The sequence below is a fragment of the Emys orbicularis genome, chromosome 22, assembly GCF_028017835.1.
Source record: "Emys orbicularis isolate rEmyOrb1 chromosome 22, rEmyOrb1.hap1, whole genome shotgun sequence".
Classification (NCBI taxonomy): Eukaryota; Metazoa; Chordata; order Testudines; family Emydidae; genus Emys; species Emys orbicularis.
Window position 1 is genome coordinate 11,458,576 of NC_088704.1, and position 22,783 is coordinate 11,481,358.

General features: G+C 47.5%; 1 protein-coding gene across 1 annotated transcript; it reads right to left on the minus strand.

Moving 5' to 3' along the window:
- Window positions 1-1,239: 1,239 nt before the first annotated feature.
- Window positions 1,240-19,592, minus strand: AGTRAP (angiotensin II receptor associated protein). Its single transcript, XM_065421275.1, has 5 exons — window positions 19,508-19,592; window positions 13,194-13,228; window positions 7,619-7,724; window positions 5,147-5,345; window positions 1,240-2,196 (listed from the first exon to the last, which is right to left on the minus strand). The coding sequence occupies exons 1-5, from the start codon at window positions 19,532-19,534 to the stop codon at window positions 2,087-2,089; spliced, it is 477 nt and encodes a 158-aa protein (XP_065277347.1). The 5' UTR covers window positions 19,535-19,592; the 3' UTR covers window positions 1,240-2,086.
- Window positions 19,593-22,783: the final 3,191 nt, after the last annotated feature.

The following is a 22,783-nucleotide window of genomic DNA, read 5'->3' on the forward strand; positions in this document are numbered from 1 at the left end:
TGGGGTGGGGGCTTGGGGTAAGCGGTGGAATGGGGGCAGAGCAGGGGCGGGAATAGGCAGGGCTTGGGGGAAGGGGTGGAGTGGGAGCAGGGCAGGCTGGGGCCGGGGTCTCTCGCTGCTGCTGGTGCCAGGCCCCCTGCTAACCCTCCAAGCTGCCCTGGACCCCGCATCCCCCTGAAGTGTGGGGCCCCCCAAAGCAGTTGCCCCAGTCCATCCTATGGACAGGACGGCTCTTATTAAATATAAGCCCAAACACTGGGGGTGCCGGGCCCACATTCCTGAATATTGGTGGAGCACGGGCACCACGGGCCCATATAACTCGCTGCCTATGGCCACCTTCTGTATTTGTGTCTGAGGGTATCCTGTCAGTTTAAAAAGCAGGATCTCTGGAAAATACTGGATTTTGTACACTCCTGCAGGCACAGAATAAAGCCTGCATTCAGAGCCGCAGCAGCGGTATGCGTGCTGGCATATGCTACATTTGTTCACTTTTGCTAAATCTAGTATCTGTGAATACAAGGGCACTTGTGCTTATATTCAAATCAGGGGTCTCTTTTAACAGTGTTATTTAATTATTAGAGTAAATCATTAGCCAAGAGTCCAGAGTTTTAGCACCAGCTCTGCCACTGATTGGCTGGGTGAGCTGGGGTCGGGCTCTTAGGCACTCTGTGTCCCTTTAGCAATCTGTTGAATACGGTGCGCCTGCCTTCCAGGGATGCTGTGATTGGTCTGTAAGCCGCAGTGATTTTCCCACAAAAGGCACTAGAAAAAATGTGAAGTCTGATGATTACTAATAACTAGAATACAAGAGATGGTTAGAGGACTTGCAGTATCTTTTTAAAATGGGATACTACTGGGAAGGGTGACCAGCTGTCCCGATTTTATAGGGACAGTCCTGATTTTGGGGGCTTTTTCTTATATAGGCACCTATTACCCCCCACTCCCTGTCCTGATTTTTCACACTTCCTATAAGGTCACTATTGGGACATCGGCATGAGACAGACCATTATCTCTGTGGCAGTCTCAGAAAGACACATCATCCACTCCAGCCTGATTAACTACAATGCAAACTTCCCCACAAGGTCCTGTGCTGGACTCGAACCAGTAACCGAGTGGAAATAAAAGCCTGTTCTTTCTTTTACCCCTCGCCCATGCCACTGGGCTTAATTCTAACTCATCAGGAATTTCCCACATTACAGATGAGGCAGTAGGGCGAGTGGTGTAATTTTTAACACAGAATTCTGTCAGCGCTAAGGTGCTCATTTTATTTTAGAAAAAAATTAGTTCTATTTAGATGCCAAGTGAAGGCAAAAAGTGTGTTTTAAGGCACAACATATTTACAACGCACAAGTAACAGTCATCACACAGTGTCCTTGTGGACTTGCCACCTGCATACAAACAACAAATGAAAACCCAAGACTAGGCCGAGGGAGCATAAGAACTCATTGGCCCTGCAGACCCACCTTCTCTCAGGCCAGCTGTGTGCAATTACTCTCAGCTAGCCTGGGCAGTTACTCGCATGAACACAACTTTATGCGCGTCCACCGAACCTTACTAAAACAGGAGAGTGTCTGTGAACTCCAGTGGCAATCACTTGTGAGATTTATCCACATGACCAAGGCCTCCCCCACTGGCTCAGTAGACGGCTGCCCAATCAGATGAACATTTAAAAGAGCCTTTTAAGCCAGCTTCTTCATGAACATCTTGGGTAGCGAGGTGTATTGGTGATGCAGGAACTGCAGAAGGTAGGATCTGGGAGACTACAGGGAAGGTTCTTGCAATTACTCAGACAATAGTGACATTGTGGGGCAGGGCGTGGTAGGGTTAGACAGACCTATGGTTCTTAAACTGACTTCTCTGGGACATTCTGAACTCACTGCAGGACCCAATCCACCTACACACCTTCAGGAAGGGATGGATGCTCAAAAGGAGGAGAGTAAAATTAGATCCTCTGCTGCTTGCTCATTTTAGAGCCTACTCCAATAGGGGGGAAAAAACAGGGAGGGGTAGTTTTTAATTTGTTGCTGGGTGGGAGACATCAGTGAGATCCCGCTCTCTGTTTCCGGCAAGGGTGGGGGGGGGAGCCTCAGAAGGGATGTGGGGCTGGCTTGCTGTCCAGATCAGGGTACGGGCAAGGCGCATCGTGCTGATCAATCGACTGGTATGAGCTGCGATCCCGGCCCACGCTGAGGAAACCTGCATGGGGAGGAAGAGATGAAGCTTTCAGACAATGCCACCTCAGGAAGTCACATAAAATGAATGTGCAGTCCAGCACTGCATCACATTAATTGCACCCTTGCTTTCCTTGCACCTAAGGAATTTTGTGACACATGCTACTTGTAATTACGCTCATTCAAGTAAAAGCACTCTTCCTTCCGAGGACAATGAGCACTGGGGGCAGGAAGGACTCCCTCACCCAACCTCCTTGCTTAGCAAGGCACCATTTGCCAGTTGCATTACAGAGTTTTTCTGAAGCAGAAATGGTCAATGGGCAGGTGCAGGATATCAGAAGGGACGGACCAGCGTGCTGCTGCAGTATGGCTAATTCTAGACACCTCACTGTTGCCATTAGCTCTGAATAATAAACACTGATGCCCCAAGGTCCTCTACAGTTACATCTGCGTGTCAGGTGTTTTAATACTGGTGTAGTACAATCACGCTGTAAGTGGGTCCTCCAGTCCAACTAGATTTCTCATGAAGAAGTGGCCTAACACTTATGCAGCGAGACAGTTCCTGGAAGGAGTATGAGTACCAGGAGCATGCATACAGCTGCACAGCTAGCTGGAGAAGGGTTGGTCCAAGGCAAAATCATTTTAATAGGTGGAGGTGATGAGTTCTAGATCCTCACTCAGAACAAGCCAGGGCTGCTTTTCGTTCATTGAGAGGTACTGCTTTTGCAGCCACGAGGCTGAGTCAAATAGCCAGACCCACAATTACTCACAGTAGAAATGCTGCTGAAATAGTTTGTTTCAGCCTGTTTGCACAGTTTCCTGTGGGAGCCGGGGAGACTGAACCTACGCTGCAATAAATGAATACAGGGGCACCATGTCTGGCTGGTAGAAATGAGTGAAGAGCTGAACGCATGATTCACCCATCAGTCTCTCTTCCCAATAAGCCCAGCCTCATATCTCTGAGGACCCAGTCACACAGCAAAGTGTATCACACTTGGGCACAGTCTTAAAATACAACTGTGCCCTGATTATGTTACGAACACGGTTTGCAGTGTTAAGCATCTTACAGAGCCTTGATGCAGCCTCATGGCGACGAGAGAGAGAGAGAGAAGCTTTTTGTCTATCTAGGCTGATCAACTGTCATGAGCTAGAAAATTATTTAAATCAATGCTAGTCACTGACACATGTGACAGCCCCTGCTGAAAGCAGGCAGGGGGCTGGGGGAGCTGCCAAGCAACAGACGGCTATTCTGCATGGAACGAAACTGACTAAGTAGTGACCAGGAAAATACATAAGTGGAACAATGGGGGATAGTTGCACTGCAGTGGAACAGACCCGGTGGCATGAAGGTGCCACTGGGAAAAGCTAACAGAAAGGGGTGTTTGGTGAACGTGTTAGCCTCGGATCAGTGACTCACACCTTGTACCGAAAGGCTGCAGTGAAGCCAGTTTGGGCTAGTGCAGGAAACTAGTGCTACAGTTTTTATCGAGTTCGGTCTAGTGACGGAGCTGCGTAAGGCTAGAGACGAGATCCACGTGCAGGGCTCACTCTTGGGCTGGAAGGGACAGCCCCTAAAACCTAGAGAGGTGAAGGGAACGGCACTCATTGCTCAACGACACCTACTCTTCCTGCTGAAAGCAAGTAGATGGGAAGTCTGGGTTACAAGCACAGCAAGTAGCTGATGGACGTGGCTTGTGCCCAAGTGCCTGGCAAGACTGCTGAGAACCCACAGGGACTGGCACCTCTGCATTCTGCTTGCAGTTTCATGAACGGCGCGGCAGGAGCGAGACTGGCAGGCATCAAAGCTGTTCCCCATTACACTAGGTGGGATGAGACTGGAATCCTACAGCTGGCATCCCCAGGTGCCCAAGCTGATCCCAGCTTCTGGATTCTACAGTACCCCCTTCCATGGGAGGCCTTATCCTCTGTAGTAGCACAGAAGCAGCAAAGCAAGGACCTTCTAACACCTCTCCACTTTCCTACCAGCCAGGGAGTTCAGAGCCGGGGGCAGTGGAGTGGTGCATTAGCCCAAGCCGCTCCCAAAGAGACGAGGGTGGAAAGCTGCTGTTCAAGAGGTTTTTAGGAGGCAAAAAGCAGGCTCCAAAGTGCATGGTACCCTCTGCAGGAAGGGGGGGGGGGGGGGAGGGTAGCAGCAAGGCAAGTGACTGGCACAGTCCAACAGGGCCAGAATTCGCTTTGCAGCCTCCACTTGCAGGATGCCCCAAAAGAGCAGCTCAGTGGGGATTTGCAAGCCAGCTAGTTCAGACTCAGGGCTTGCCCCGTACACACTGAAGGTCATTTCACAGCAGCTAACACCCTCCTCCCCCCCGTGAAGTAGACATTAGCCCCATGTTTCAGAAGGGGAAACAGACACAGATTAAAACGATTTGCCCAAGGTGTCACAGCAAGGCTGGGATGAGAAGCCAGACTTTCATATCCATGCTCAGTTGTCTAGGCAATGCGACCTCATATGTAAGGCATCCAACCCCCACACCTTGCCCCCATTCTCTCAACAGGCCTTCATTTCTCCCTTCTCCCGTCTCCTCCCTCCTTCTCCCCCAGTCACAGCCAGCGGGAACAGAACTGGTCGGTGAGGAAGAAAGACACAAAGGCTTCCGCCCGGCCACGGGACACACACAGCTAAGGGAGAAGGAAGAGGAGACAGGCAGCTCAGTTACGTTGAACAAGGGGGATAGCACTGGAGTCAATACCGTCACAGGTAAAGCGGCTGTCAGATGAGGACTCCAGGTCTGCAAGGGAAAAGAGGGAGAACATAAAAAACCCACAAAGCATGAGACGAACTGGGAGCACAAGAAGGCAAGAACACAGACTGGGCAAGGGAGAGACCCACGAGAACAGGCAGAATCCAGCTGTGCGTATCCCAGACCGAGAGCAGACGTGAAGGATCCAGAAGGCAGGATAAGCCCAGACTGACAACAGGAAAGGGCAGACTACCTGGATGTGTGGCCTCTTACCTAGGTTGACGACATACTCTCCCCCACGCTCCCGGTACATCTGATAGACAAAGAGGCATGACAAGGGTTTGAGGAGGAGGCTGAAGATGGCCATGCCCGAACCGAAGCGTTCCAGGTCAGTTAGAGAGCTACGCCGGGGATAGAAGAGGCTGATGTTAATGATGTCCAGGAGGATCGTGATCAACAGGCCAATCAGGAACTGGAAATCAGAAACACAAGGACATTGATTGGAAATTTGATTCACCACCAAGAGCCAAACAGCCCAAGCCAATGGAAATCAGAGTCTCAGGATGTAACACATCTCCATTCTTGAAGATCTGCACTCATGTGCCACCGGCTTTACTTTGCCTTACCTCAAGGCCAGCACGAAATTGTAACCATGGTGGCCTCTAGCATATGGAATTCACACCCCCTTGACAGGTGTCTCACCCCCTTCCTGCTCATTTCTTAACACCTTACACTTTTCCCTGTAAAAGATGGATTTTCCTAATAGGACGACTCTTGGTCTCATATTTACAATTCTTCCTCCTCACCTGTCTCAGACCTTTTTTCCTTCTTGTTTGTATTTTCCAGGGTGAGAGAGAGATTTATTTTTAAAACACATGCAGCACTTTGAGCTCGGGGGGGGTGGGGAGCAGATCAGAGTCTTCGGTGGGACTCTTTGCCAAGTCAGGCTAGTTCCAAAAACCTAGCGTTGGTATGAAATGAGATTTGACATGTCTAAGGTGGACACACATTTCATATTTGTACTGCAGTAGCACTCAGCAGTTCCAATGAGGGATTCAGGTGGTATCGGATTTAAAAGAATGCCGTATGTGAGGATTTCAATATTCCTCTAAAGTGGTTGCGGCCCTAACAGTAGCTTTGCGCTAGCACGAGAGGCAAAGTGAAACTGAGTCGCTTCTCTGCATTGTCCAAAGCTGAGTGAAATGCTGAGAGTTAACATGTAGCATTAATGGTCTATCCTAGTGCTTTTATACTGCTGCCCCTCACTGTGGTATCCAAGCCCAAGCATAGAGAGTACATTACATTCTTTTAATTTGCAGATTCAATATTCTGTGTTAATAAAATACAAACATTTGTTGTTTAATATATTACGTTAACCAGCTACTGGCTCTTTGCAGACATTCTGTAAAGATGTATCATAGATTCTAAGGCCAGATCATCTAGTCTGACCTCTGACATAACACAGGTCATAGAACTTACCTAGAATAATTCTTGTTTGAACTAGATTCTATCTTTTGGAAAAACATCCAGGCTTGATTTAAAAAAGGTCTCTAATGGAGAACTGGTAAGTTGTTCCAATGGTTAATTCCCCTCACTGTTATAATGTACACCTTATTTCCAGTCTAAATTTGTCTAGCTTCAGCTTCCAGCCATAGGATCTTGTTAGATCTTTGTCAGATAGACCAAAGAGCCCATAATCAAATATGTATTCCCTATGTAGCTACTTATAAACTTATCAAGTCATCTCTTAATTTTCTCTTGTTAAACAGTTCCTTGAGTCTATCGCCATAAGGCAGGTTTTCTAATCCTTTAAGCATGCTCCTGGCTCTGCTTTGAACCCTCTTCAATTTATTAGTCCTTCATGAACTGTGGACACCAGACTTATACACATACTTAACTTTACTGCTGTAATTCATCCCACAGACTTCAATAAGATCACTCACAATGCCTAAAGAGAAGTATGTGTGAAAGTTTTTCCAGGATTAGGGCCTAGTTAATTCAAAAAGTTAACAGTACTTTCCCTGTCCTACACCTGCCTAACTCCCCCTGCCAATTTTTGTGGCTTCACAATCAAATTTCCTCTTTAAAAAAAAAAAAACATATTTATTTCCCTTATCATCTGAAAGGCCTACACAAATGGGAGGGAACAACAGGACAAACTGCATATCAAGGGGAAACACTGAAACTGACCAGACAAAATGCTGTCAGATACACAAGACTTAAAAAGGAGAAAATATTCTCTCCAATATATTTTAGTTATAGTCATCTTAGGTCTTACTTCTACCAGTAGTAGGCAAGAAGTTGAGAGACTGGTTTTTTAATTAGAACGCATCCCTTTCAAAGAGGCAGTCCAATTTATTTCTACAAACAAGCTGAACACTGTGGTTTGTTTTAAAGCGGTGCTGGTGGCATCGGCGTCGACTTTTCTGTCGCGAGTTTAACACGATGCAAGGTTAAGGAGTTCATCCAGTAAAGGCCACGAGTGCTCAGCACCCAGCGGATCCCATTAGGAACAATGGGTGCTGAGCACATTTGACCTTCAGTTAGGTGCCTAGATGAGAGCTGAGCTATTCTGAAAATCTGGCCGCTTGAGAGTCGGAAGTGCCCTTTTCAATTCCGAGCACAGTTGAAAAGTGGAATAGATGCTCAGGAATTTTTGCTACTCTCTCCTTAAAAGCAGTGACGTCTTCCCCACAACACCCTCTTACAGAGCCCGTTCGGGAAGGTGCCTGCCCCCAGACTTACCATGATTATTGCATCGATGGAATCCCGCTGAGCAATTGCCCAAACCCCCACAGCCAGGACGGTGAAGTTTCCCCATGTGTAGGAGTTCGGAAGCACCAAGCATCCCCTGGCAAACAAGGCACAAAAAAAACATTCAGAACATGTCTGGCGTGACGAGTGTGATCTTAACCACTGGAATTCAACCCCCTTAGATCTGTGTGTTGCAAGATTTCAATACGGAATGCTAGATCTGTTCCAGCAATATGCCGGGTTTTCCCCTGCACGTAAGACTCCGGGGTTATCCTCATAACTGATTCCAGCAATATGAAGAGATTACTTCCCCATCCCTAGAACTCTGCATATATAGGAATTATAGGCTTTCTGGATCAACCATGGGTAAGAGCCAGGAATTACTACTACAAGATCTCTCCATTTGCTACTATAGGGTCTCTGCACCAACACCCGCAAGAAGCCGATTCCCCTGCAGTCTCAGTTAACCTTTCCCAGAGTTATATCTATCATCCCAACATCAGCTATGAGGCCAATTAAGCTCAAGCATTTACTACAGCACACGCACGCAATTCGCACAATCAAATCCCCTCCAAACAAAGGGTTAGGATTTTTTTCTTTAGGGTCTCTTGACGTTTGTTCAGAACACTGTTTCCAGCTGGCCTCCATTGCAGATATATATTTACCTCAACCCTGTTATGGAGATTTATTTACATCTAAAAATCTAATCACATAAGCACGCTTGGCAGAATTCATTTTTTAAATAATTTCAACAGCTAATATCAATGTTTATTTTTAAGTTTTTTTTAGTTTTATCCATTTAAATTCCCACAGTCGCAGGAAATTATGGAGGGAGTCAGACTAATGATTTAATGCCAGAAGTTGAGATTCAAAAAGTTAAGCAGTATAACTGTTAAAACACAAATTGTCAATATCATACGTCAACATTTTAGCCTTCAATCAAACTCTAAAGTTCTCAAGCAGCCTTTTTCGTACTTTGCCTATGTGTAAATTTACATTTTCAATAGAAAGATTTGTTCCTTAATGTGTGTGTGTGTGTGTACGGTGAAATCAATGTTTATTGACGTTTACGGCTAAAAATCTAACGCTTCCAAGCCTACACAAAAATAAAAGTTACAGACAACAGTTAGGCTAATGGTTTGATTCAGGAGGACGTCAGTTGAGACTGCAAGCCGCATGGGGCAGAGACCATCTCTTGCAAGGTGCGGGTACCGTACCTACTGCAATGGAGCCCGGACCTTGTTTGGTACTGTCAGTTTCAGGGTAACTGCACCTGTATCCCCACCTCCATGGTCCACTCCAGGACTGCCCAGTCAGGTCACCAGCCATCACCTGTCTCTGGACAGAGAGCCTTGTCCCATTCCTTTCTGACTAGGGGATTTTAAGGCTGCACAGCTCCCTGCCTTACCCTGTGATATCCTCAGCAAGCCAGATTGCCTAACCCCTATGCATTGCTCCCTCCTCAAGGGCTATGAACAGTGTGTTGCCAGCACTTACAAGTTATCACACAGCTCTTTCAAACAAGCACGTTTATTCTTGGGGTAAAAGCATCATAGAGAAAACATAATGAAAACAATAAACAGGCTTAAACACACACACTAAACATACCAGGAGTCACCCAGCAGTCTAATGGGGCCCTAGAGGAGGCCAATGTCTTTCCAGTCCTTCCGCAAGGGTGGGGGTCCCACCATGGACAGAAGGTTCTGTCCGTTTGCTGGATCAGAAGGAAGACCCCGAGTCAGTTGAAACTCCGCCTTTTTATGCCAAAAGTCCTTTCTTGGTCTGTTGGTCTCTGAAAAATCCAGTTTGACCCAGCGTATACAAGCTTCCCTCAGGGTGGTACTGCTCTGGAGGGGTTTACAAAGTAAGTGATTCACCATAATCGCCCCCTGCTGCTTTTGGTTCCTGGAGGAATGCTGGTAACCCTCCCCCTGGAATTGCGTACGATCTCTGGGCCACATGGATACATAAATAGGCTTGAAAAGGTTCCATTTGTATTGGTAAATGTTTATAAACATCGATTTCACTACACACGTGTGCAAACACACACACACACCGACAAAAAATATTTCCATCGACGATAATCAAAACGTACAGCTAGGCAAAGGAAGAACAATGCTGCTTGAGAACTTACTCGAGTTTGATTTAAGGATATCGACTTTGTATATTTTGACATGCGACGTTGATAGCTTGTGTTTTAACAGTGATAAAGCTTTCTGAATCGCAATGTCTACCGCCATTGAATAATTATTACCGGACTCCCTTCATTGTCTGATATCCCCAGTAATTTCCCACAACTGTGGGCATTTAAACTGATAAAATCTAAAAAAAAAAAAAATGCTTCAAATAATCGACATTGCCCATTGAAATGATCAAAAGATAAAAATTGAATTCTGCCAAGCCTATACATAAGCCATTCATAAATGTAATACAATGGGCCCCACAGAAACTCTCTGTCACAGGGACCTTTAAGCACTGCTGCAGTGTAAATCAAATAATTGACAGCTTCTTACGTTCATTATGCACCTTTAATGCTGACGGATTCCAAAGTGCTTTAACAGCCCCACTCTCTCTCTCTCCTATACAGATAGTGTGATCTTCACCCATCACTGAAATGCAGCCACCTCCATGGGGAAATGACAGCTGTTTAGCAGCCCACAACAGCATGAAGGCAGTTTAGAACAAGAAGTGAAGGATATTATAGTCAATTAAAGCTACAGGGGTCATAGACGGGATGTGATGCACTGCAAAACTCAGCTTTTTCCAGCAAGCCTCTCCCTAAGAAAGTGGCTGGTGGAACTGGCCCCAGCGATCTTGGTTTGATTCTTCTTGAGTAGCATCTTAAATCTAAAAGGTGGCAGACTGGCAGGGAGTTCTGTTCAGCCATCCCGAGCAATCTTCTGCTACTTCATACTGATATAATTCGTATCCAGATATCATGACAAAGAATGCCTCAGAGATGCATTAATACACATGCAAGGGAATTTGGGCAGGACAGCTGAGTTAATCTTGCTTGTGCTAACCATGACAAGAGATTTTTAAATGGCCCGAGGTGGTCAAGAAAGGATGATTCCACGGTGAGGGACCAGCCTAGGAGACCTGGGTTCAAATCCCTGCTCTGCCATGGACTCTCTGTGTGACCCTGGGCAAGTCATTAGCCTCTTGGTGCCTCAGTTCCCCACCCATGAAATGAAGGCTAATAGCACTGCCCTACCTCACAGGGGGGTTATAAAGACTGACAGGTATTCAGATACTACAGTGATGAGGGCCTATAATAGGGTATACTGGCCCTTTCAGAGTAGAGGGGGCCAGAAGACCCTGTTCCAAGAGGCTGGAATGAGCAAAGGCTCAGGAAAAGCCCTGGTAATAGAAGAGAGGAAGTGATCCCAGGGAATTAGGAGTTTGATGGGAGGAAAAGGAACAGTGTCTTGGGGTTTAAGGGCCCGGGATCAGGAGCCCTGTAGTGTAAGATGGGTCAGAACTCCCCTCTCTTCCAGCCAATCAGGAGGAGCTTTCTTGAGGCAGGTAGTATATAAACAGCCTTCTTCCTCAGTACAGGGGAGATGCTAGCAAGAGAAGGAAGCCACAACCGGAAGGCTAAACTCCAGGGAGAGACAGCAATGAGAGGTGAGTCTGCGAAGAGCGAGCTGTGTGTGGACGGCGGAAGAGCCAGAGCTAAGTGTGAACCGTTGGATTGTGGCGATGGGACTCGACTGGTGGAACTGCTGGAGGTCATTAACGCAGCCCCAAGTGGAGGGTGGCAGGACTTACAAGAAAGGCTGTGGAGAGGCTGTGAGTGGCTCTAAAAGGGAGAGCAGAACAGAGGGAGCCCACCGCATAGGGAACTCTAGCCACAAGGGACTGCTCAGTAGGTGGCAGCCCTCCTGCAAGGCCATGTAAGTAGGTAGGAGAAAGACAGGAAGCCCTGGGCCTGATTTCCACCTTGTTCTCTTGAAGCCGACAGAGCAACACAGATTTACACCAGCCGAGCGTTAAGTTCCGTGTGGTTTGTCATTTTTACCTTGTGTCTGAAAGACAGCACCCCCAGCGGCAAGGTACCCCCAGCACCACACTGGAGCACTAGCCAGGACCAAGACAGAGAGAAGAGTCATCAGCGAGTCATTCGGAGACACATTTCATTGGCTTTTGCCTTATGCTGCCACCCAAACAGGACCCAGCTCCGCTTGTGAAAAAGGTCATGGGGCAGGGGCATGATTTAAGAGAGAAGCCACCCAGGTTCATACCAACGCCACTATGCTGTGCTTATATTATAGTCAGGCAGAGAAGAATGATGTGCGGAGAGTGCTCCCCCAACACCAGAACAGCAGTGTGATGTTATTGACATGAACTGTGACTGTGTAGAACATTGTGGCAACCAAGGTCCTATAGTTGCACCAAATCTTGTACAAAGGCGGTCAAGTAAGGTGTCTATAGAAAGGTTGTAATTTGCTGGTTATGATTATGCTGTCTGTATGTGTGTATCATTTTTGTATCTGAAGTTATGAATATTGGCTATGTACTTGTAGCTCAATGTGTTTTAATTCTAAGTAGCCTCAGTGAAGCATTTGGTCAGCTTCTTGAGAAAGAACTATTCTCAATAAGTGCCCAATCAAGAAACACTTAACTGACAATGGACTTTGGGAGACGCCAATCCACATCTGAGCTTTCCTGGGAACGTTCAAACTAACATGTAAACAATGGCATCGGCCTGTAAAAAGTTGACTCATTCATGGACATGTGACTTGCCCAGGTGGCTACAAACTCCATCTTGTTGCTGTGATTTTGCACAGAAGAACAAAAGGGTTTCCGCCCACAAGAGAGAGGGAATATAAAAGGCCCTGGAAGCCTCTCCATTTTGTCTTTAGCTGGCTCAAGAGATGGTCTCTCCACCCCAAAGAAATGCCTGAAAGAAACTGGAACAAAGAACAGTAACTACGGGGGTGTGAGTGATTGCTGGACCCAGGCCATAACCTACAACGTTGATCTGAAAAGGATTGGGCCCAGACTAGGAAGGAGTCCAGTCTGTGAAAGAAGCCTATTGGAACATAGCTAAGGGTGAGATTTCATCTGTAATCAGTTTCTGAAATGTATTAGGCTTAGAGTTGCGTGTTTTGCTTTATTTTACTTGGTGACTTACTTTGTTCTATCTGTTATTACTTGGACCACTTAAATCCTACTTGTTATACTTAATAAAATCATGTCTGTTTAGTAATTAACCCAGAGTAAGTAATTAAAACCCAGGGGAGCAAACAGCTGGGCATATCTATCAGTGTTATAGGGGGCAGACTATTTATGAGTTTACCCTGTATAAACTTTATACAGAGTAAAACGGATGTATTCAGGGTTTAGAAAGACTGAATACTGGGTGCTGGGAAAGTTCCAGTTAACTGAGAAACGGGAGTGGAGGGAAGCCTTTTCTGGCAGAAGGGTTTGTTCTCAGTGGGATCCCAGCACATCTAGTGACAGTCTTGAGGGAGCTTCTGTGACCCAACCCATCACGAGCTGACTCTCGGTCCTCAAGAACCCCCTCTTCTCACCAGGTCCGAGCAGTGTACAAATGACTCACCATGTCGTGAGCAGCCAGTGCACCAGAACGATTGCCTGCAGGAGAGCAGAGAGAAGACAGGTCAGAAAGTCTGATAAACGGGGGAGAACTGGAGTGAAATGGTACTTACTGGCTTCAAAGGGCAAGGAAAGCGAAGAGCGCCAGCCAGGCCACCAGTTCAAAGAGCTGGTTTGCAGCTGCAGAATGGACGTTGCCATTTCCCTTGGCCTCTGTTGCTGGACTTTTTTTGATCTGGTCGCAATTTGTTACTGTTCTTGCCTCTTTGAGCAGGTTATTCAGGGCCCGGTTAGGATTTTTAAATGGGTTATTGACTTGGGAACCAGAAAACAGTTGGACTAGAAAGCCTGGCAATCTGATCTACACTTGATTAGCACATTTAAAACGCCACCAAATAGGGGTTCCCGCTCCCATCGTAAGGCCATTTTGTATCAGCCCTCAGCTGAAGTCCCTGCCTGCTGGCGCAGAGGGTTTAATATGTTTTCTCCCTTCCCCTCCTGCCATTCCGTTCAGAGGCGGCGCTCAGCCCCAGCGAAACCTTGCCAGGTCTGAAGACGGAAACAGTGACATTCAGCCTCCCAGATGCCTGCTAAAAAAATCCAGGGCCAATCCTGCAAGGTGCTGAATTCCCTCCACTCTCACTGAAGTCAATGGGAATAGAACAATCAGATCCCAACTCCTTGCATGGCAGTGACATTCCAGGCACTGTCACAATACAAATATTTACCTGAAGGGCTCTGACCATTGTGTTTAATTAGGCAAATGGGAGAAGCTAGGGGCTTACAACAAAGCAAATGAGCAGCACAAGCATTCTCTTCCTGGTGGTTTTCTGTAACCAAGGAGACACTCTTATTCTCCATGCATTGCAGGATATTTTCTCTCCATTTGTGTTTAATTTGATTTACAGCTGGGAAAGGTGCACTGGGCCCCCTCTGTGAACTTCCACCAACTGTTTTGAGCTTCGCTCTTTCTGAATGAACAGCAGCATGAACAATGACACACTGAACCTGCTGAGTCCAAACAATTTGTGCTCCGTTACTGCTCCCTAAGACACGTTTGGCCTGCAGAGAAATACAGGACGCATGTTCCACTGGTACAAGGTGTGGGTGGGACTCTCTCTAAAACATGATGAGCCTTGATGTGGAACCACAGGGGGAAAAAAATCAAAGATGCAATCAATTAGCTCATATTGACTGCAACACTTGGTTCCAGATCTCCTTTCAAAGTTTTCAATCACTAAAGATACCGTATGAGAGAGGTGCTTAATGAAAATTACATCAACCCCAACGCGCTTCATCATTTAGGGCCCCGTGGCAATACCTTTACTTATGCAAAGCAATCGTCCTATTGAAATCACTGGGACTTCTCAACGGGTGTCAGTGGGTCTCTATCCAGCCCTTACAGTCCACATGCATTACACTCAAATTTAGGAACGGTTTTGGCATGTCTAGATATTGTAGGGATTGGGCGCAGAACTGTTCTTATCTCATTGCATTTACTGAGCCATCTAATATGTAGCGCATACACTAAAGTGTCATTCTTTGTTCACGGGAGCACCTAGAGGCCTCAAGGATCGGCCTTGTGCTAGACACCACATAAACACAATAAAGGACCATCCTTTCCTCAGAGAACAATCTAAGAGACAGGATGGAAAAAGGAAGTCGTAGCATTACCACCTTACAAACGGAAGTACAGAGAAGTGAAGTGACTTGCCCACGGTCACGGAGATAGGCTGTGGCAGAGCTGGGAACTGAATCCAGGGTCATTATTTATCTGTATTACTGTAGCACCTAAGAGCCCCAGTCAGGGACCAGGACTCCATGGTGCTAGGGGCTGTGCAAACACAGGACAAACTGACAGCTCTGAGACACTATCGGTCTCTTCTGGATCTCAGCACAGTGCCTCAGTCATAAGACCTTTCCTTCACTCTCTAGTTTAACACAAAGACTGTTGCTTTTAAAAATGGGAATAACCAATAAAGCTGCAACACAAACAAGCAAAAACCAGGAAATTCAAAATGAAGAGCAGCCCCTCATCCTTAACTTACCCTGTTCTGCCTAGATATCACAGCGCGTACGGCTTAAGATGCCATATTGTTCCTGTATAGATGCAATACCTTGGCATAACTGGGACTAAGCATTAACGCTGGGTAGGCTGGATTTTGTCACAACATCAAAAGCCATTTAAACAGATTTTTAATATTGATTTTTATTTCAGTTGTTCATGAAAAGCTACAAAATGCTGCTTCTCCCCCATTTCACCCTGGAGACCAAACGGAAGCTGCTAATCAGTAAAATACAGGATGTGCCTGTATAAAAAGGAGACATGCAAACAGTGTTTACTCAAGAGACTATCGCAATATCAGAGCAGTTCTTAATTATGTAAAATTTAATTGCATGTTACATACTCACTAGACCCCCTAAAGCCTCACCATTTAACATAATTAGGTAGCTTCTCCCCCCCTCCCCATAAAGCTGTCTGTTCCAATATTGCAGTTATTAAATGAGGAGGCATGCTTAGCCACACAGATGAGGGAGGGAGGGTCAGAACCTTGCTATTCCAGGACTGACAGTTTTAGGGGATTGGCAACGCGATATGGGGCCTTTTCCTTCCTGGTTACTAGGCTTGGCTGGCAGTGACAAGATATCCTTTTCTGACAGCTGTGAGGTTAGTTGTGGTCTCAGTCCAGTTCAGAGTGGCATCTTAAATCAATATGGTGCCAGAACTACACTTCTTCTAATGGTATCTTTGCCTATGCCAAATTACACAAGTCACTTTGCAGGCCAGCTCTTACAGGGGTATGTGGGAAGGATTAATTCCCTTCTTTTTGCTCAAGGATTTAATCCCGGATGGCTGAAATTTCTTCTTCTAAGGAAACAAACTCCATTATTAAGCATCAGTCTGGAAGTGACAGAGACGTTAAAGGCAGAAAGGTTTTTGGATGAGCCCTTATACCCACACTTCCCTTTTAAAGGCTTCCAGGCTGAACGGAAGGATGGTCGCTCAGTTAAAGACTCTAACTGGAAACTCAGGAGATCTGGGGTCAATCCCTAGCTCTGCCACCGATTGCCTGTGTGTGACCTTGGGCAAGTCACTCGATCAGGTCCCAACATGAGAAGTGGGGATAATATTTCCTTCCTCCCACCCTCGGTCTGTCTTGTCTATTTAGATGGTAAGCTCTTTGGGGCAGGGATTTCTCTCGTTATATATTTGTTCGGCTCCTGCCACAATAAGACCTTTAGGCGCTACTGTAATACGATAAGGATCCACAACACAACAGGCAGGTTCAACAGAGACAACAAGGGTGAATAGATACAGGGAACTCTGGTCATCCTCCCACCAGAGTCTTGATGGGATACACTAGAAGGGCAGCACCAGGGGGAAGCTCCTGCAGCACGTACTCTGAAGATAAACAGATATCAGTTTGTACTGCTGTCTCTCTGCTTGTTTTCACAAGTCACTTAGGGATGCTAGAACAATTTGTATACTGGAGATGCTAAGAGCCATTGAACCGAACTGTAAACCCTGTATATAATGGAAACCACTTCAAGCCAGGGGGTGCTGCAGCACCCCCCCGCACCTCTAGTTCCAGCGCCAATTAAGTCACTTAAGGAAAAAAAGCCACCAAGATAATTCCCAGGGCCCTTGCTTCCCCAGGGGGCCTAGTTGAGCCAAACTTTAAAGAAACAAATTTAATTCAAAACAGCTTCCCCCCCTGTCCATTGTACAACAGATATTTAGTGCATGTTTTTTTTACTATCATAATTGGATGTCCTTGTTTCTCACTATTATGCTTTGTGTTTGTGGTGCTCAGACAATAAAGTTAAGATTTTAAAAACATGGACTAGAGCAAGATCTTTCAAGTGTTACCCGGCGCCAGAAATTCTCAAACAGCCCTGATTATCCATAGTAAAAGTCACCCAGAATTCAGTGTTCTAAAAACACCAGAATGTGCAGTCTACATGATCAGCGCTTGAAAACACAATTTCCTTACTTGCCTCTAGCAAGTGAAAAAAGCTTTCCTTGCAGAGGGCAGCGGGAAGCCACGAATCAGTAAAATCTAAACTTTCATTTTAACATGCCACATGTGTCTAGACTTTATGGTTGTGAACCCAGTCTTCTGGATGCAAACTTAACCAGTGGTGTTTTCCCAAGGCTGCGGACTGACCGCTCCAGTGCTGGTCCTCCTAACTTCCTCAAGCGTCAGCCAAGTAAAATGAACAAGACTCTGGTTAATTTCACAGCTATTCATAGCCCTGCAGACAGCACCAAAAATGACAAGATCCATATCAATTTCATTCCTGCTACAGCCTGGGCAAAACTATAAGAAGCTGAGGAAGGGCCTGAAGATATTTATGCAGAACAGGATACACCCCCCCCCCCCCGCAAAAAAAAACGGAGGATAGGGAAAGATAAACTAGTCTTTGACACCCCCTAACAGCCAGGGAGCTCTGAGGAGAAAGGCTCTGCTCTCTTACAGCAGTGAAAATGTGCGGAAGGCCTCAGATTCATCAGACAGCCAAGTCAAACACCAGTTCAAAGAGTCCCTGGGCAGAGTCCAAGGACTCCCCCCCAGCTGAGGAATTCTAGCTTCCTCCCCTTTCCCAGCAGCTGGGATTTCTCCAAGGGGGACGGGCTTCTCACCAAGGTGTTGACTCTGATCCATATTGGGAGAGGCCACTCATGGGCATCTGTCTCTGGCCACTAGCTATCCAGTAAAGGTTTCAAGCCCTGCAGATTAGAAACAATGCTCTACACATTTTTAAAAAAACAAACATAGCCATTTTCAGCTATACAGAAACTGCCAGGATATTTGTCTCACTTCCTAAAATGCTCTGCCCAACAGCAGCCAAGCCGATTCTGACTCTGAAAACTTGTGCAGAATTTTATCCTGGATCAAGTGTCGGCAGCTAAAAAACACGGTTAATTAACCAGTTGTCACTGCTGCAGTCTTCTTGCCCCCAGAACTTGCCCTGTAGTTAAAGGGAGCTTTGGGTACATCAGAAATGCATAACAGGGTTAATAACTAACTGGGTTAATGTTGCAAGAAGGAAACTTAGTTATAAATACTCCCTCCTTCCTTGTAGGAAACGTGCATATTTTCTGATGATTGGCACAACAAGCCCCTGTCCTGGGTGGCACAAATACATGACAGGAATGGAACAGAATTTAAGGAACTTCTTTGCACTCTCTCCAAAGCCAATTGGCACATGCTCTGTTAGGACAGAGTCCTAACCCAGTTTCTCACCCCAGCACCACATCTGGCCTCCTAGCTTCTGGTGGGAACAGGTCAAATTAGAAGCACCACCAGTTGTAGCCAGGGGAAATTCTTGCAAAGGTTTGACGACAAAAACAGACTGAGCGAGAAAGCCAGCACCCATCCCCCAAGATCACAGCTCCCTCCTGAGCCACAGAAAAATTTGCTCCTCTGAGGGGAGAATGAGTCACTATCTTTGATAAAAACCAACGTCCAATGTCAGCGAGAGAGTGACAAGTCACGCTGCACTGTGCGAATGCAACTCTCCCTGGAGTGCACAGCCAGGGGCATCTGTTTCCAGTGCAGCCTACAGCAGAGGGGGAATTTTGACCCTTGCTTGGGTAAATGCCTGGTCAAGAGTCATGGGACCTTTACAGGGAGATTGTCAAAATAAAAGCCACCCTCCTGTCTGAAGTGTCCTCATCTATGGGGTTAGAGGGTACATGTCTACACTGCACTGTAAACCAGGGTCGGTGGGACCTGGGCTTGTGAGTTTGGTATTTCCAAGCCAGGGTTTGAGCATCCACACTGCCCTGGAAACATGGGCTTAACAGCTGCTGGCCGCAGGGGTCTCGCAGCCCTACTGTCCAACACAGACCTGCTGGCTTGGGTCTGCAGCTTGAGCTATGTCTACATGTAAAAAAATGACAAGAGTTTGGACCCAAGTAGGGTGGCCCAGGCTCTGACCCACCTCCCTAGCAGCGTCCTTAGGAACGGAGGCCCTGAGTGTTTGGGGCCCCGAGTCAGACGGGGGGTGGGGTTGGGCTCAGGGCTGTGCAGCGGTACCCCTGGACTGCAGAGGCCAAGTGGGCTTAGTCCTTTCCCCCCACCGCTCAGAGGGTGCCCTGTGCCCGTGGGACAGCCCCGCTGTTCGCGTGGGCTCAGGAACAGGGGGAGGGTTACACTAACCGGGTGCTCGGCGCTGCACGGAGACCCCCTGCTCACGCCTGGGAGGGGGGGTGCGGGGGCTCAACCTCCGCAGCCTCCCGGGGAATCCAACGCCCGGCGCCACCCCCACGCGGCGCTGAGCCGCAGCCTCGGTGTCCCCCCGCCCTGGTACCTTGAGGTTCACAGCGGGCACCTCCATGCTCGCGGGGCGCCTGCCCCGGCCGCTTCCAAACTTTCCGCGGCCCCGCCCTGCACCCGTGACTGTGCGGGCAGCGCCTCACGTGGGGCCGGCGGGGAGGGGCCGGGCGCTGCTGGGCTGGCTCTGTACCGGGGGGGGAACCCCGCGCCCCGCTCTGCCTGCAGCTGGGGCGGTTAGGGGCTCCCCGGGGCTAGCCCCTGCCGGGGGATGCACAGAGCCGCCGCCCAGCCCGAGATCGGTCACCCCACCCCTCAAGAGGGAGAATGAAACCCCCTCCCCAAGAGGGGAGGGACCCCGGCCAGAGGGGAGCAGGAAATGTGTGGCAATGACCTAGGGACCCCAGGTGGATAGTGAGTGGGGCTGGGGCTGGACAGAGGCAGTGGTGAGGCTGGGCAGTGGGGCTGGGGACCCGGTTGCCCCAGGGACTGTGGTAAGGGAGGATGCCACGGCCCCGCTGCCCACCAGCCCCGTGCACATCAGATGCTGTTCAATATTCCAAGGTGACTTTGGGATCCAGGCAGGTAGCGCACACACACCCACTGACATGGCGTTCTGTGCACTGCCCCTTCGCATGGCTGCTCCCGTCCCTCTTGGCTTGCAAATCAAACGTGACAGTGAAAGAGTTTTGCAGGTGCAAACGCTATTGTTTAAAAGCGAGCGGGCAAAAAAAATCCTGCCTGAGGCCAGACCCTTTTGGAAGCTCTTGGTGTGTGTATATTCCTAAAGGACCAGGGCCTTGCAAATGTCACTGCACACCCCTCCACTGCTGCCTGAGTTCTGAGGGCCCCAGCCGAAAGGTTGATAAATCCTTCTCCTGACCTAGAGAAATACCTCCTCTCCTCAGTGGCTAGCCTGCTTTAGGACTCAAGGATATTGAGTCTTGCTCTCTCTCTGCTTTAAAAAGTCCCAGCTGCTCCCCAAATTAATCTCAGTACAAGCTGAGGGTTTGCATACATTGGCTCAGTCAGTTGGTTTATTAAGGTAAATAGCAATATAATATAGAGCATCAATATAACTAACCCAAAACTGTACAACTGTAAACTGAGCCACCTGATATCACTAATCACGCTGGCTGAAAAAGAAGTAAAGCAAGTCCCCTGAATAGGATTCAAATCCTCTGAAAAGCAAGTTCCCAGAAGAGGCGTTTACCCTACAAGGAATTCCTACCCAGTGAGAGAGTACAGCTCCTGCTATATAAGCCCACTGGCTTTCACGACAAAAGATACCCACTGACTTTACTTGCGTTTTGGATCAGTCCCTCTATGTATGTGGCGAGGCAAGTAGAAGAGACTCAAGTGATGGGATTAACTCTATGCAATGCAATGTGAAACCATAGGGCTGCCCAATCTGTAGCTCTTGGAACTGACTGCAAAATATCTACAGAAGGCTGGGAGAAGGAGACCAAGTCAGAATATGTGGCAAAGTGGCATAGATCATCACCGGAGTGTCTGATCAATACATAAATGGAAAACACCGATGGTGTGTGCATGCAGGGGACAGTGGGGCTGCACGGGCTTGTTTAAGATTTACTGCGTTTGATTGGTCAGGAGTTCACATGTGTAGGGAGAAGCCTTGTCTACACTAGAAAGTTTTAGCAGCAGAAGTGCTACGGACATTGCTGTTTTGTCAGAGTGCATTCACATTGGGCTGCCTTTGCCAGTACTGCGTGTCCTCACAGAAACAGGCAGTATCGGCAAAAGACATGTGGCCCTGTGGTAGGATCCCAGTGACCCCCACGCTGCTCTCTGGTGCGCTAACTTGTGGAAATGTTTGCAGTGTATTATGGGGCTGTCGCCGTGTATTGTGGGATAGCATTACCCCTCCCAGGGAATTGTGCAAGTCTGGGGACAAATTTCCAGAGATCTGTCCCGTTTTATAATCTACTCTTTCCCGCTGTTTCTCCGTCTCGCTAGCAGAAACCTAGATGCCGCACTGATCAACGCAGCTGTCTTGTCCATTTCAAGGACAGAACAAGGGATACCGTAGCAGCCAGACATTCCGCAGGGATACTGAAGACAAGTGGAAGATACAGATGGAGGATGAAGCTGACCACCTGTTGCAGACATTCACTGAGCGACGGTACACGGAGCGGCAGTTTTGGGTCCATACAACGAGCACCAAGCGGTGAGGCTGGATTGTGATACAAATCTGAGACCACCAGAAGTGGCTGCAGACCTTTCAGATGCAGAAGACCACATTCCTGGAGCTGTGTGCTGAGCTCACCCCAGCCCTACAGCTACCAAGATGAGAGCTGCTCTGAAAGTAGAGAAACAGGTGCCGATCATTATCTGGAAGTTTGCAACACCAGATTGCTATCCGTTGGTGGGCAGTCAGTTTGGTGTTGGAAAATCTGTGGTGGGGGCAGTTTAGAGTTGTATCCTGCTCATGTGACCAGTCCTTCATTGTGTCTCTAGTCCCATTGGCTGCTGAGTTTGTAGTGCGCTTTGGTATATCTGAGTAGAAAGTGCTGCTTAAATGCCCAAGTTGGAACTATCTATTATTTATAAACTGCTAATCTAGTAAAAACCGCTCAGGGAATTGTGTAGATTATAAATAACAGATCCAGCAAAGGAGGTGGAGGCTCACCAGGACGATGTAGATGCCAAACATTGTAGCTATTACTATTTAGTTCTGTTCGGAAACATACAAGGCAGGATGTGTGTTAGTAAGCCCAGGCTTTTGCGCCACTTCCAGCACCAGAAGAAGCTTGACTGTACATACAGGTCAGAGCAACTGCAATAATGAACCAAAAAAGACTCCCGAATTCTCCCAGATTGCACCACTTCAATTGTGTAAGAGACCGAAGCATGACTCACTACTTCCACATTTCATTTCAGCTAGGATCCACTTCTCTTTTAGCCCTCATTTCCCTGTTTCACGCGGAGGCCCTGTCTACACTACAAAAATCTGTAGCCGAGATTTTCAAAACCCTTCTGAAAATCAGGGTGTCTCAAGTTGGACTCCTGAAAATGGAGACAGCCACAACAAGTAGCCACTCTTGAAAATCTTGGCCACATAGGATTGTGGGACCATGGTACAGAACGGTGGTAGCTGACACATTCCCAACACAAGTTGGTCATCTGGTAACAGTAACAAATTGTGTTTTTATGGGGTTCTTGGATTGTGCTACAGCCTTTGGCCTTGTAGGGCTGTAGCCCAGGTTGGGCACATGATTCAACGGGATCTCTCAGGTGAGGCAGGACTATCTGCCTGAGTAAGGTTTGCCGGACTGGTCCCTAATACCAACCA